We start from the raw sequence: 16,244 nt of genomic DNA, 5'->3' as shown, positions 1-16,244 counted from the left end.
ACATCCAGTGTTGAACGTCAGCAGCTGGTGAAGGGCTGCCGCTATAATGAGAGAGAATATGAAGTGAAAACCACAGCAGCGGTAGAGGCTCTTGGTGAGACATTCACACCGCCGCTGCTGCTCTCGCCTCTGCAAATGGCTTTCTGGGATGCATGCGTGTCATGTTGACCCTAATGACCGTCAGCTGGCTAAGAGGGGAAATGACCACAGTGTATGAGAAGGCTGGAGCACCACAGTAAAGTGCTCACCTAAGCCATTATGATTAACTATGAGCAGTTTTGCAGTAATCATTGGCCATGTGCACACAACAGAATCCTGTATATGGAAAGTGCTGCAGAGAAAAATCAATCACATTATATTAGTGTAGACGTGCTTTATTGACCTCTGTTAGTGTTCACACATTTCATACTTGATTTGTATCTACTGGCCGACGGTTAGAACAATGTGGGCAATTTGGGTGATGAGGAAAAACAGGGCAGCATTTTTGCCGGCTTATGGACTGAGGGGAAAAGAGCAACGTATTTAGATGCACAGGCTGAGTGCATTTCATGAAAAAAATAAAAATAAAAAAAGAAATGGTAAAAATGCTGTATTCAGCTCACCCACCATTCATTTCCCTGACAGTATATTTGTATCTGAGGCTGACTTTATCTTGTGAAATCTGTAGCTCAGACAGACAACGGTAAATAAGAGTCGGGCGCCTCATTATCTAACACCGAGCCGTGACAGCTGAATCCATCCAAAATGCATTGTATCTAAAGGTTAAGAGAAGTTATGAGAGGAGAAATGTATTATTAAATTCCAAGTGAAGTAGCCGCTGATATATTTTCCTTGGTAATGAAAGGATTGGGTGGAAATGTAATCATTCGGAGGTCTATTTCTTTAAGCCTTTATTCTCCCTGTGCCACTTCAACAATTTGTCTGTGGAGAGTGAAAGGCTCACAGCCCGCGAACAGACAGTAAACATTTTGTTATAGTCAGAACTATCTCTTATTACTGGTTTTTCATTTGGAAAAAAAAAGAAAAAGAAAGAAATCCCATCGAAGCATTCAAAGCATTTCGGCAGATGAAGATGCTTCACAATTTTCTCCCTCTCACCCTTTTTCTCTCCTCACTATACCTGAATCCTTTCTCTTTTCTGATGCTGTTAAGGGAGTAATTGAGTGCAGAAAATGGCTTGGCTTATTTGGACGGAGTCTGATCCAGAAATGATTAAAGCTAAAGGGGTTTGAGGTATTCAAAGAGAGTGAATGACAGAAAGAATATGGTTAATGCTTCTTTTTTTTTCTCCTCCTTTTTTTCCCATTTTGTGAGGAGTGAAAGAGGCAGGAGGGGTGGTCAGGCTGAGCATTGAGCAGCCAGACAGGTTGGTGTTTGGGGAGGGGGGGTGGTGGTGGAACAGAATAGTCTCTACTGAAACCCCCTATTAAAAGCAGGGGGATTGTCAGAGATGGTAAAGACAGGAAATCAGCGAAGAAATGAAGCTTCTTTTACCAATTACTGAATACCGAGTGCACACCTTGGAGCTCTTTGTCCTCTGTAGCACCAGCTCTCTCTCTCTCTCTCTCTCTCTCTCTCTCTCTCTCTCACACACACACAGACACACACAGACACTGGCTTTAAGCCTTTGAGTCAGATGCATTAGCACCAAGGCCCACAGAAGAGGCAGCGTTTTCAAAGCCCGGTCGGACTCACTTCTAGCCTGCCGTTGTGGCTCCTTTTCAGGCTTTTATTCACAGACAGTGAGGGCAGGTCTGAAAGAGACGCCCTCAACCTCTCCACTCAAACATTTATCTCTCTCCCTTTTTTCCCTTGCTGCAGGAGAAATGATTAGCCGAGGAAGCCATTTACAGATCTGCAGCACATTTTCCTAGCGTACTGTAAAAAAACACCGCGGGGTTAACACACCTACACACGTTGAAACTCGGGCTCTTAACAAGCATGAGTCTAACACACACACACACACACCGCCGTATCGGTACAGTAGTAGCTCTACCTTTAGATACAGATGATGATAAATGTTTTGAATAAAGTCACTTCTGTGTCCTTTAAATCATTTGTACTGTGTGTGAGCCTCTCAGCAGAGCTTTGGTCCGGCCCTGGAGCCTGGATAGATGGGCTCTGTCACGGCCTCTCACCCCGGTCACGACTCCTGGGAGCCATAAACACCATAAAAAGATTGTCTCTCCATCCCACCTACCTATAATGACCAGGCCGGTTAATTACGTCCAAGATAAAACGAAACCTCACACTAATGCAGTCAGAAGAGAGTGTTTAGTGTTGAGTGTGTGTGGACGTGGATGTTGCGGTGTGTCAGTGTGTCGGTGTGTCGGCCTCTCTCTCTGTGCCTACAGCACAGCAGTCCTGTAAGCCGTGTTGTTGCACATTGGAACAGCTTTGGTGAGGATTGCTGCTGCAGATGTGCTCACGGTGATAGCCGCTGGTAATGGTGTCGTTAAAGAAGACGTAGCTGCTAAATTAGGGGGGTTTACAGAGCACATTTGCCCCGGGCTCCGCTCGCCTTCAGGATTCATAACGTTGTTAGTGAGTTTTCATAGACCACGCTGACGGATGCTGACGGATGCTGTCGTCCTGCGCGGGGTTTGCTCTTATCAAGACACATGAGGATATTATTATGTAGGATTACTCATTTTGGAGGGATTTAACTCCGGCTCTGTTTCACAGTAGCCATTCCATAAACCCCCAACCACTCCCACCAACCCCCCCTCCCACCCCCGCTCCACACCAATCCTTCTACATCATCCTCACCTCATCTGTCATCCACACTATAGCGGGGGGGGCTTCAAATCCCCCAGTGTTTCTGCCACGAGCGTTGTTTTGATGCTGATGAGATTTTCATTTATTTGGAAATTAATTCCTTTCATTCTAGCGGCCGACGTCAGTACAGGTGTATGTGTACACGGTTGGATGTGTTCAGGTTGGTGTTCCTGTCAACCATCAGGAAGTTGCTCGGCAGCGATGTGTGTGTGTGTGTGTGTGTGGTACGAGGCACCGCCGCTCTCTTTAGCCATTTGCAAAGTTAATGTTGTAGAAAACAGCATCCGTCTCCCCCTCCAAACACTTTCATCAGTCCAGAGCCCCCGACCCCCTCCTCCTCATTGTGTTGTCAAATGTGACGTGCGTCGTATTATCCGTCAGCGGTGCCATCAATAAAATTTCAAATTCTGTGCTGATGTCACGCTGCCCCTCCTGGTGTCTGCAGTGTTATAGCCCGGGTCACATGGGCTCAGTGTTCACACGCTGCCTGGTCGACTCTCCATTTGTTCCAAGTTGGATTTTAAATAAGATCCACTGTAGGCACCGGCCGTCGGTAATAATAACAGAGTGCATTAAGTTTTAGGTCCTGGGATGCAGGATGATAAAGTAGGCTGTGTTAGTGAAGGTACTGAATCATAGAGGTTGCATTTTGACTTATCTTTAACACTGAATCAGTGAAATGATGAATATTACAAAAAGAAAAAAAATTTTTTTTTGCAAAGCTTAGAAATGATGAATATTACAAAAAGAAAAACATTTTTTTGCAAAGCTTTACACAAGAACCGATGAATTTTAAAACAAAATAATGTCAACTATATATATTTGGGATGTCCGTGTGTTTCTGCAAAAACAAAATAATTTCAAAATGTATTGAAAATGTCTAAGGAAATAAGAGGTGATGAAGAGTAGTCAAGAAGTTAAATGTTAGAGAAAGAAAAAAATGTGATTGACGTCGTTTTGACTTGGTGAAAAAGCTGTGTTTAAAATACACAGTTACAGAAAAACTCAACGTCTGACGACCAGACTCCTCCGTCCAGGACAACCTGGAGAATAAAACTGCAGTTTAGCATATATTTCTCTTATATAATCTCATAAATGTGTATTTTTACAATGTCAGTAGGGTCACTCTCTCATCAGGCTCACGTCAGCCAGCAGTTGTTTTTAAATAGAAGCATGTGAAGGCCACATACATCTGTATGTACATCTGTGGGCTGCAGTGAAGTGAAGCTGCAGCCGAGGCCTGGACACCGTCAAAGTATCGACGCTGCTGCTGGTTTTTTCTTTTTTTTTTTTGTCTGTGAGTCAAATGGATTTTTAAAATGGACAAAACAATGGAGTGAAGGTCTCATGTTTAACCAAAGTTAGAGTCTGACACATTTACAAAGTGACCTGTGGGTAATCAGTGAGGAAAATAAGCTTAAGCCCGAGCCGTCAGAAATGGACAAAAAAGCACTGATAAATTGCTCAGCTCATTGTGAATTCCACTTTGAATTGTGGCATTTTTCAGGGTAAATTGAATTGTACATTAAAGTCTGAATATGCCTGACTTGGAGGGTGGAGGGGCGGGGGGGCCGGGGGGCGTGTGGTGATGCATTTTTATTTTCCCTCTTTCTTTCCCACAGATGTGGCCTGTGAAAGCTACAGTATTGTGGTGCTTTCAGTGAAAAGGCCATCTTTAGGACCTCTTGATCAATCTGTGACCTTTAAGTACACAGCCATCTCGTAAATAGGAGGGTGCGCTTACAGAGACTTCAAAAGCAAGGGTACCCGATAATTTCAAAATGGAGCGGTGTGGAGTGGCGCTGGTGGGGAGTCCATAAAAGCCTGCCTTGTTCTCTGCACACCTCCTCTTTGCTGCACAACAGCCAGTTAGCGTAATAGCTCAGGGGAGGAAGAGGAGGAGAGGGAGAGAGATAGCAGAGACTGATGGAGAGAGAGAGAGTGAGAGAGAGAGGAAAAACAGGTAATTACTGGTAATCATTGGTGGAGGAAGAGCCGATGATCACTACAGTATAACAGATTGTACTGTTCCCTGTTTGAAGGCAGCGGTGGAGACCGGATGTTGAGCTGTCGGCAGGTAGTGACTGAAAAAAAATCAGTGGGTAACATTAAACTCCCTCCTCCCCTCCTCGCAATAACAGACGAATTCTCTTTCTTTTCCACTTCCTGCCGCTTCTTCACTCCTTTTTTTCGACGTCTGTGTTGGGATTATGGGTCATTTATTATAAAAGAATCTTTTTATTTCAATTGGACATCAAGTATCTGTGGTATTATAATAATATTAGAGCCGGGGACATGAGCATAAATGGTCTACCGCGTAGAAATTGGTCGTAAAATACTTTCATATATTACCTCTCAGAAATGCCCGTGTGGTTGCGATACTTCAGCTTCAGTTTTCAATTCAAACCATCTTTCTTACTGTTTACCAACTGTTTACCAACTGTTTACAGGCTGGTTCTGCAGTAGAAGGTCATTTTTATAAAATACGATAAACATCCAGCAAGAAAGAGATTTCCTGATAAGAGCAGCAACGTTTCTGTTTTTTTAACCTGCGTCCGTGTTGTTGTGATAATTATTTGTGACAAATATACAGTATATCATTCACAGAAAGACAAAAAAAATCCATCAAACAGTATTATTATTATTACTCATTATTTCAAGAGCACGGCCCCATTTTTTGCCCAAAAGGACTCCAATGATTTGTGCAGGAGTTGGATTTCAGAACTTGTGCAATTAAAATGGTGACTGTGGCTGAACTGTGGCACAGAGTATCACTTCTCTTTCAATGATTTTCTTTTTTTTTTTTTTTTTTTTTTGAGCGGAGCCTCTCACATTCGAAGCAATTCAGCAGAAGTGTAGACTTTAGCAAATCCACGGTGTCACAGAAGACTTATTGATTTGAAGCGGTGTCTTCAGTTCTTCTGCTCCGTGTGACTAGACAGTGGCCTGGTCACGATCGGAGTCTTTAGCGGATCAATTGGGAGCACTTGCACCACTTGTACCTGTTTGTAACTGATAAGACGACAAGTCAGAGAAGTGATAATGATTAGCTGGGGATAAACACAGCAAATCAACATGCTCCGGGAAGAGGAAAAAAATATGGATTGGTCGTTGTTCCAACACAAATCACAGACAGGAAAAAAAAAACAAAAAAAAACCCAATCAAACACAGAAACCCAACTCCTGGAGCTGGAATTGGCATCGACAGTGTTTTCTCCAAACTGCGTGACAAAGTCGACAAAGTGGCCAATTTTGTTGTGTCACTTAAGACTCATGAGATCACCGCACTCCCATCCATATCCCATAATGGTGACATGGTGAGCCCATATCCTGAAAAGGAAGTCATGAGATCATTGAGTCTTGACCTAGATGTTAAAGAACAAACCGGAGGTGACCCTGGAAGACACAAAAGTTATATATTCAAGAAGACGCACAACACGCAATCACTGAATATAAAGGACGAGGGGGATTTCTTTTTGTGGAAGAAAGAGCCGTAAATTATGAATGGAGTCAGTGAGGCGGCGGTGTTTGAGGGCAGATGTTGACATGTGACAGAAGTAACTGTTGTCCTGGGAAGCCCGTCACTTAAAACAGGTCAGATCAAAATGTGCCGCTGGGAGTTTATGCCTTCCGTCAGCGCTGTCAGACAATGCCACATCAATGCCGGCGTAATTCTCACTCTGTTTGTTTGCAAAATGACAGTATCACTTGCACTTCACCCACACCCATGCAGTATCCAATGGTTTTTGAAGTCCGCTTTATCCAATCCAGGTTTTGTCAGAGCCATTCTGAAAGAATTACCAATAACACTGCTAATAATAAAAGGCTTGTAATGGATACACAGGAGGGTTTGTCATCCCTCCACAGTTTAATTTGGCCTGCAGGTACTCCAGTAGTGGAGGACAGGTAATGTGAGTCTCAAAGATTCGCTGCATTAGTTCTGCTTAGCTAACCGTGAATGCTAATTGCAGGAAGAACAAACTGCCATCCTCTCCCCTCCTTTTCCTCTCTCCTCCCCTTTTGGCCAACGGTCGAGGCCACTGATGCGCACAGCGAGCAGCGTCCCACAGCTTTGCATTCAGGGGAAACAAAGAAGGTTGTTCTGCAAGTGAGACGCGGCGTGTAAAGAGAAAAACAAAGTTGAATCTAAAGGCACTCGACTCACACCTCACTGACACAGGGGTGCGTTAAAGTTTGTTTTGTACAACGTTAATCAGAGGAACCGCTGAGTGCGTTCACTTATGTTTGAAGAAATGTTTCAACTTCACCATGTTATTAAAAAGTTTAAGAAAATTATTATCATCATATTATAATCATATCTCATCTGTTGGCACCGTCATTCCACTCTAGTCTTCTCACTGGGTCAAAACGTTTTCTAGTCAACAAATCATATTTTCAGGTTAAGACAATTCCACTGAATATGAACCGAAAAATGTATCACTGAGTTATGGCTGCACTCCAGAGCACCTGTTGGTTTATGGGGCTGTACACCCAAAGAAGTTTAAGACTAAACTTTTATTAAATGTTGTTTTTATCACATAAACAACAACTTTAAAAAAAATGTTTAGCCTATCAATTGAAAACATTGTTCTTTGACCAAAATGTATTTTAATTTATTTAAATGTTTTTACTTACAATAGTCATTCTCCTGAACCTGGTTTCAACACCTTTGTATTCTCTATTGCACAATTAGGACAAAATGCTCACTTTACTTCTTACTTTTATCGTTCCTTCCATTAAATCTTTATCTTGTGACGTCAACATTCCAGAAGCAGAAATTTTATTTTAAAAAGAAACATTTAAAGAACGTTAGCAGCGCAGGGCTGGCTTTAATGATCGTTCATTCACGGGACTCCAACCGCGACGTGTCTGTGAGAAAACATGACAGAAAAAGAAGAAAAGCCAAAGAAAAGGCAGAGTTAAATCCAGTGCTGATACTGACACTGATACTAATCTGTGGGCAAGGTCAAAGACCCAGTTACACACCAGGGGCTACGAGATCTCAGAGGTGGTGGTCAGCCTGAGCCGCCGAAGCCTTGATCACTCTCTGAGGTTCTGACCTGGGCAAATGAGAGGCCACTACCCTCGTGGCAACCGCTATCTCCCATCAGTCTTCTGTGCCGACATCTATAGACTACCTGCAGGCCCCGGGGGGGCGGCGCTATCATATGGCCACTGTACCAAGCACTCCTGTCTTTACCTTCCAGTGGAGATTTATTGTAATTAGAAGATTCCTTTACAAAAGCTTGGGATCAGCATTTCTTCCAGGATCCCTGTACGGTCCCGTGGGGGACACCTTTGATCCTGACCTTCCGACCCTTCAGGTTAAGCCTTGCCTTTGCAAATGAGTTTGACATGATGGGCCACTTCCTAATTGGTTGTTTGCTGTTTCTGATCCCCGTTGGTTAAACAATTTTGGTTCTTTCTGCCGCTTTGTTTCAACACTGGATGTCGATTGGTCTTTTTTTGTACCAGTCTTAGTATTTGAGTTGAATTTTACAGTAGTTTCTGTTTGTTGTTTCTCTCTGAAGGTTCACGATTCCTCCTGTTTCCCTCCTTTGTCTGAGTGTCTCTCTCCCTCTCTCCCTCTCTTTTCCTCCTGCCGTGCGTGAGTCTAATAGTGCTGAAGGCTACAGCAGCTCTTAAACCATCAGAGTCACTGGGACAGAGGACTGCTGGTGTCGAGTCCCACCCTGCAGCATGGGGTTTGTAAGTTTCTGCCCTTCTCCACTTCTATCTTTTCCCCTCGATCAGATTAGTTCATCTTATAGTGAGAGGGACGGTTGTTGATGCAGTGGAGCCTGCAGGGGTGGAGGAACAGGTGGCCAAGAAAGGCGGTTTCTCTGGACTGATCTGTGAAGATGAGACACCAGTCTGCATCTATTTTTAGACTCATCAACTAAATACACCTTGACAAAATTATCCATCGATAAATGAAATCCACCTCTGACCTGTGGGATTGACTCTTCCCTTTGTTTCCAAATTATTTTTACCCGTTTCATTTCCGATTTGGATTCATCTATAATTCTACCTGCAGACGGTCACTCAGACGGATTACCAGGTAACCTTTCCCGATGACCTCTGTGGGTTTTGTTCACCTGTAGGATCATGGGAATCACCCCTGCGTAGAGAAACTCCTCCCATAAACACTGAGAGCGTGTCTCACCAGCCGCCTCACACCAAGACAGATTGTTTAGAGGTGCAAAATTAGTCGGGTCAGGGAATCCTCGGCCTCGGGCGCAGCTAATTACTTTCTAATGTGACGACGATTCTTTTGAAGAGCTGTTTTTTCTCGCTGACCAAATCTCTTTAAAAGCATCTTGGGGGTGCACAGGCTGCCAGGAGGGAGTGCGCTGTGGCAGGCCTCACCCGGACCAGTGGGGGGGCTCGGGTTACACACGGCCTGCCGTGATGCATTGTTGGTGGGACGACTCGGCTCCAGTGCTCCCCCCTCTCCCAGACCACCACCACCTCTGTCCTCCTCCTCCTCCTCCTCCTCCTCCTTCTACTCTCACCACTGTCCTCAAAGAGAGGCTGCTGCACCAGGCCAGAGGATGCACTCTGCACATGAAACCTTACACTCAACTAATGGTTACAAATGTGTTTTCAAAGAAATCCCAGGTCTCCTGATAAACCATAGACTCATACTTTTAGATGTGCGTATAGGCCCATGCACACACACGCACACACACACGTGCACATGTGTCTTTGGGCAAAGTCAGGTGCAGTGAAAGGAAAATGTCCGGACATTTGCGTGTTTTTTCTGTGTTCAAATGTGGAGCTATTTTTGTTTATTTTAACAGAAAACGTGAAAACGTTTTTTTGTTTTTGACATTTATGCCAAGAATTGTAGCTGCAAAACATGAGAAAAATAATGTCGGCCTGTGGAAACTGCAGGTGTCTGGTGGCTTTGACTGACACTTCACATGGTTTTCAACGACCTCCTGCTTTCTTTCTCTCACTCCTAAAAAGACAATGTGTTGCCTTCCAGCGGAGTGATCCCTAATTAGCTGTCAGGTGATAGTGAGCTGCTTTCATTGTGCTCCCGCTGCTGAGCTGCAGGCGATGTGGTCAGCAGTCAGTCTCACACTGAAGTGACAGATCATCTCTCTATACAGCAGAGCCTGCAGCTGAAAGACACCACTTGGTCTTTACAAAGAGATCCCAACTCTCCATATTAAAAAGAGCTCAATATCAAATCTCATAACAAACAGATCACTGACCCAGCAAAGACCAGGAGATCTCCTCATGATCCCTGCTGCTGCTGCTGCTGCTGCCGCTGCTGCTGTTGCTGCTGTTGCTGCTGCGAGTCAACAGCTGACGTTTGACTGACGTCTGGATTTGAAAATGAATTATTTATTGGCCTTTTATGTTTATCAGTTTGTTCAGTGTAGACAGCTTTAATGGAGGAGAGATCCTCCCGATATCAGGTTCCAACATTTCGCAAGCTTTCGGAAAATCTCAATGGTATTTTACCATATATGTGCGAAAAATAACTACCCTTTCCTGTATCTCCAATAAAAGCCATATCTCCTGACTCCCCTGGACACAGCAGCCGGGTCATCCCTGATACAAAAGATATGATTTCTTCCTGTCTATCTGTCCGCTCCCCTGCAGCTCTGCTGCAGACAGTTCCAGTATCCACCCAGGCTGCAGAGGGACCTTGTTTGAAGGTCATGTCAGCACCGGGGCGTAAACGTTAGACCTTTTTGTGGTCAGGGTAAATGTACAAGGCCGCCCTGCGGGACCACTCCTTCCCTCTCTTTAATCGGCGTATAACAGGCCCTTGTAGAGCCAAACTGTCTGCGACACATCAGCACTTAGAAATAAAAACCCCTCAGCCAACCCTGCGCCGGCTGCGGTTGGAGTACGGCAGCTATCATTTCAGTGGGACAACACAGACGGGTCCTCTAAGTCACAGCCACCAAGAGGAAAGGGGAAATGTATTTTAGGACTGTTGTGATGCAGCGTACTTTTTTATATTCATCGATTTAACCTTTAAATAATTATTACTAGCCTTTTATTGTGAGTGGGATGGAAAAGCTCAGCAGCCCTGGTTGATACCAAACATTAACAATAACAACAGCTCTAGTCGCTGTGTTGACACAGCAGCTCTGCAGCTGTACTGTACGTCACTTGATTGTCTGGAGGCTCTGCTGATTACTGAGTCATGTCCCTGTGTGACAGCAGCCTTCATTGAGACTGGAAGATCGGGAGAAAATATCATTCCAATGTCAAGTATTTGTCTTGTAAATATTTTATTGCTCTTTTCATTTTATTTTTTATTAGTTTCTTTATGTCTGGACATCCAGCAGGCCTAACATTCACCGTGTGCAGTCTGGACATCCAGCAGGCCTAACATTCACTGTGTGCAGTGGTACAAAGGTACAAAGGGAAATAGACAAAGTACAGAATACTCCTCGGTCAAAGAGACCAATCACTGGATGCAGTCTAGAAAGCAAACTTAACAACTCTGATGCTCCGGCCGAGAAACTTAATTTACCAATTTGCAGGAAGAGAAGATGGCAGGAAACAAGCCAATTTGCCACGTGTGCAGCGGACAACAAACCCCGGCCTCGCTCTCCAGCCTCATGAGAGGCAATTATCTCCAAAAAAGAATGCCATGCTGTATTAAGATGTAGCCGCATCAAAATGAGGGAGACGGCCTCATTACGAGCAATTATGAGGGAATTAGAAACATCATTTAACTAAACGAGCAAATAATGTCCAGGATATTGAAGAAGCTGCCTGCACTTCTGCCGACCGCTGCAAGTCCCATTACAAAAATTGTAGGTCTTTAATAGAATAATGACATGCTTTATCTTCCCTGCCGTTCTGGAGCAGAGGGAAGGGCTGGGGAGGGGGGAGAGAGAGAGAGAGAGACAGACAGAGAGGGAGGGAGGGGAGGATGTGGAAACAACTGTTGCAGAGCTCTCTGTCCTCCATGTGGTCTCACCCTTGAGTGTGTAGCATGAGGCCTTCAAGATAATCCCCCTATTATCCTTACAAATACAAAATGGAGAGCAGAAAATTGTATCTCACATCCATTATCGTGTCAAAGGTAATGCTAATGGACTTATCTGCAGAGTAATAGCGGAGTTCTCCATACGCACGGGAGCCTGTAATAGTTTGATGCATATTGGAAAGCGAATGGTGCTTCAGAACGTACAGTTCAAGAAATGGTTGGTAATTGAACAGCGGGGCAGAATGGCTGTAACCATTAACAGCCCTGGTGCAGGGTTTTTGGTTAAATGTTGTTTTTGGGGGAGGAGTTAGTTCCATTTTAGCTTAAATACCGCTCTCACTGGCATTTAACCCGGTGTTTTGAGTACATAGTAGTTCAGGTGATTAACTGTAAAATATATTTTTCTACTTATTCTGGTTATTTGCGTTTTGTAGCTACATAGCGTAATGACCACTTCCTGTAGGCGGGTTGACGTGACTTCCGCTTTGGTCCAATGTCAGTAAGCGCTGATGTACGTGAAAATATTTTTTTGTTTTCTACATGAAGCCCCCTCCTGTACCCCCACCCCCTGTCCATCCACCTGTAATAGTCAAACTGAGATCGCCCTGATCTCCACAATAGGGTGTGTCAAAATTATTTAATTCAGTGATTCCCAACCACTGTCCACCATTTAAACTAGAAGGATATTTTTGTCAGAATTTTGTTTGGTGCCGTGGGGTTTTCCTAATGGAAAATATGTGCTGCGGCTCAAAAACAGTTGAGAATCACTGTCTTATTTGATTGTATAATAGACTCAGCAGCAGCAGGAGGGAGGGGCGGGGGGAGAGGGGGGGTTGGTGGTGGTGGTGGGGATAAACACAATTTTCCCTTCAGCTCTTTTATTTCAATTTGATATAAAACAGAATCATGAGGGGAAAAAAAGAGCCATCAACCCATAAACACAGACGCTGGCTTCAGCTGGCGGATGACAGCGCCCGCCTCAAAAACCTTGTTACTCTGCCTTCAAATTCATTTAGGGAGAAAACAGGTCTTGAGAGTTGTCTGGCTTTAATGCGTGGCGATCGCTTTTAAAACTCCTCGACTCCTGTCCTGAAGTGCAGCCGAGGCTGTGCTCCGCCGCAGCTTCATGACGTTAACGTGAAGCCAGGGCTTCCATCTCCTGTGAAATCCATTATCCAGATGAATGAGGAAAATAATTGTTCAGAAATTACAACACGTACTAAAAGGGTCTGCTTCACTGGCCTGCCTGCAGTCCAGGTCTGTCTTTAAAAAACTGTGTTGTCTTGACGTGAAACAGAAAGTTAAAAAAAAATAAAATCACTTTCAAATTGGTTCAAAGTTTATTATGAAATACCAGTTTCTGTTTTTTTGGATATCAAACATTTCTGGGGTTATGGTTTGTAGGGGGGGAAAAGTGAAAAAAAATAAAATATAGATAATGTTGTCGCAGCCAGTTTAAATTTAACGGCGTCTCTATTAGGTTAGTTTTGCTCGCCGTCGTTTTATTTCCAGATTTAAAACAGGTGATATCCTGGGGTTTTACTGTAATTCATTATGATCCTGTAAATATGCTCTAAAACCATCCTGAGAATCAATTTGCCTGCTGCTCCCTGTCACTGCCTCGCCGGCTCAACACACACACACACACACACTCTGTGTGTGTGTGTGTGTGTGTAGCCCACAGTTTCCATTACTCCTATCATAAATTATAGCACCGAGTGAATTACACTTGCTTTTCACCTTAGCAGGCAGGTTTGATGAATCCTAAGGCACAACACATCATCTCAACAAATCTTCATCACCGTGCCACTCGCTGTCTCTGTGCAGTTTAAACCACTTCAAATCATTTTCATTGCCCTGCTATTAAAATTTGTAATTCACACCAGCCACTGCAGTGATACATAGTTACACTGCCCCCTCACCGCCCCCCCACCCCCACCCTTCCCATTCACTGTATCCCTCTTTCACGTTCTCTATCTCTCTCTCTTTCCTCCTTGTTCTTTTCTTAGCTCGGCCTCTCTTCCTGTCTTCTCCTCTCCTGTAAATCAAACATTCTCGGGTGACAGTCCATGTAAATTTCCCACAAGTCAGCGGGGTGTAAACATTCATCCACGCTGCCGCTCCACCTGATGACATAATGACCACCTGCAAAACTTGCAAACAGCTTAATTCTAACAGAGCTGTTGCTGCTTTTTTTTATTCATAAATGTAACACTTCCCCATCCCTCCCTCTCTCCCTGTCTCCTCTCTCCATCTCTCCTATCTGTCACAAATTCATCCTCCTGCACCTCACCTCTCCGTCGCTGCTGCTGGAGTAACCTATAAATCACAGCCGTTCTCTAACGCTATCCATTTTCCCAGAAACACAGGGCGGCTGTTGCAGAAAAATTGGGTCAGGCATAATCTGCAGGGCAGCAGAGCCTGGCTCATCATGATTTGGCAAGGTAATGTAGCCATTAGCACACAGTGAACGATCGGTGGCTTGACGGGGTTGCTGGGTGATGTTGGTGACGGTGGATCCCCTGCAGACGACGTGACATCCAAGAAAAACTGCCACATGACACAGTTTTATCGCTGCCCATCAACCACGGGACATTTGTGTTCATTTGTGTGTGTGGAGCAGCGCCGCCGTCGGCACAGCTCGGCCTGCTGCATCTGCATGGCTCGGATTGTTGTGAATTAGCAGTGTTGAACTTTGACAGTGTGAATTGATTGGGTGTGTTGGGCCTCCTGGAATTCTAAACTGGCTTCTAAATTAGGAGGACGCTCACAAGTGTAACTGATACAGTAATTCACTACGCAGATGGGGAGGAGGCGGAGGGAGAGAGGGAGGGAGGAGGGGGGGTGAACGAGAACAGCTTTCGATTGATGGCAGCATGAGTCCTGAACTTTGACAATATGCCTTTTTATTAGGTTTCCTCTCAGGAGGTCTGATGCTCGGGAGCCACATGTGAGGCTAACTTCATGTGAGGGAAGCTCCCGCCCAGAGGCACCGCGGGGCTCGTAATAGTGCGTGCCTGAGTTTTTTCACCCTTTATCTCCTCACTTACTTTAAAATGTATGCATTTCAGGGCAGCTTGGCTGATTCACCCGCCTCCTGATTTGTGTGGAGCTGACGGCTGCAGTGTTTTTGGTTTCTAAAGACTATTTGCATAATCTGCAATTTTGGGCCCAGTTTAATGTTTTTTATTCTTCTTGTAGGCTCGTCAAACAAGCCACAGTATATGAGCCTGCATACATTTTATACTGCGTTCTGTCATAAATGTGGCTTCCACCACAGGGGCCATTAAAGATGCATATGTAATATGCCACTCTGTGATATTTGACTCCGTCATGAGTGGATTTGTGACCTGAAGACAATTTTTTAATATGAACCACAATGGGGCGAATATGTTTTTACATATATGTATTTACATCATTTGATTTAACTGTATTTATTTATATTTAAATTTTGAAAAGTTTCGGGGAAAAAAATCCTTTATTAAGATGAATATTCACTGCCTTTTGGGCAAAGATTTAAAGTCAAATATATATATATAAAAAACAGGGCAAACATAAAACCAAGCAAATAAAAACAAGTCAAATTTCACTGAAATAGAAAAAATTTATTGGATGAGAAGATTATTGTTGAAGATCTAAATGACAGTAGAAATAATAGTATTTTCCCCGTTGAATGGAAGAGCCTTGTTCTCCTGCCTGTGGTGAAGTGACTCTCTGTCCGGCAGGGCGGTAATAAGTTGACTCCGGCGTGTGTGTGTGTGTGTGTGTGTGTGTCTGGTGACATAAATGCTTGTAGAGGAAAGAAAATAAAATAGTACAAAATCATCATAATTAATTATACACATGGTGTATTTTATACATATAGGGAAGCTTGGCTGCTTTCTCGTGTGACGCACAGTTGCTGCATAATAGTTTTTCTCCAACAAATAAAGTGATACAGTAAATATACAGGGGGTTATGCAGAGACACATCATATATGTAGTGTATGTGTAGTGTAGTGTGGCATTTCTGGTCTGCGTCCCATCTCTATGTGGGCCGCAGTGGCGGACGCGCGGCATTCAGAGTCACTCAGTACTCGATCTTGTTGTACAGGTTGTATAAAGGTAACGCTGGCAGGTTGCTCCCCGGGTAGTAGAGGGGCGTCGGGAAAGCGATAGAGCGCGGCACAGGGACACGCAGTAAGGAGTTATCTCTGAAAACCAGCGGCATCCCCACCAGAGTCTGTGCGGAGGCGTGGGCCATGTTGGCCGCCTCCAGTTCGGCGGACAGCTGCCGTTTCCATTTGTTCCGCCTGTTCTGAAACCACGTCTTCACCTGAGTCTCGGTCAGCTGCAGGCTGGAGGCCAAGCAGGCCCGCTCCGAGCTGCTCAGGGAGCGCTTCATGTCGAAGGTGGACTCCAGCTGGAAGATTTGTCTTTTGGAAAATATCGTGCGCGTTTTCTTTTTCGTGACCATCTTGCTCTTCCTGGCCTCTCCGTTCCCCTGCACCCACCCTGCGGAG

At 44.4% G+C, this 16,244-nt stretch overlaps 1 protein-coding gene across 1 annotated transcript in view; it reads right to left on the bottom strand.

Moving 5' to 3' along the window:
- Positions 1-13,980: 13,980 nt before the first annotated feature.
- The window catches only part of hmx2 (H6 family homeobox 2), a 7,628-nt gene continuing 5,364 nt past the window's right edge, over positions 13,981-16,244 (bottom strand). The window contains 1 exon segment of the mRNA XM_008321539.3: positions 13,981-16,057. Coding sequence (XP_008319761.2) covers positions 15,812-16,057 — 246 coding nt within the window. The 3' untranslated portion in view covers positions 13,981-15,811.

Source organism: Cynoglossus semilaevis, chromosome 12 (assembly GCF_000523025.1).
Source record: "Cynoglossus semilaevis isolate Cse_v1.0 chromosome 12, Cse_v1.0, whole genome shotgun sequence".
Taxonomy (NCBI): Eukaryota; Metazoa; Chordata; class Actinopteri; order Pleuronectiformes; family Cynoglossidae; genus Cynoglossus; species Cynoglossus semilaevis.
This window is presented reverse-complemented; position numbering and strand designations above follow the sequence as displayed.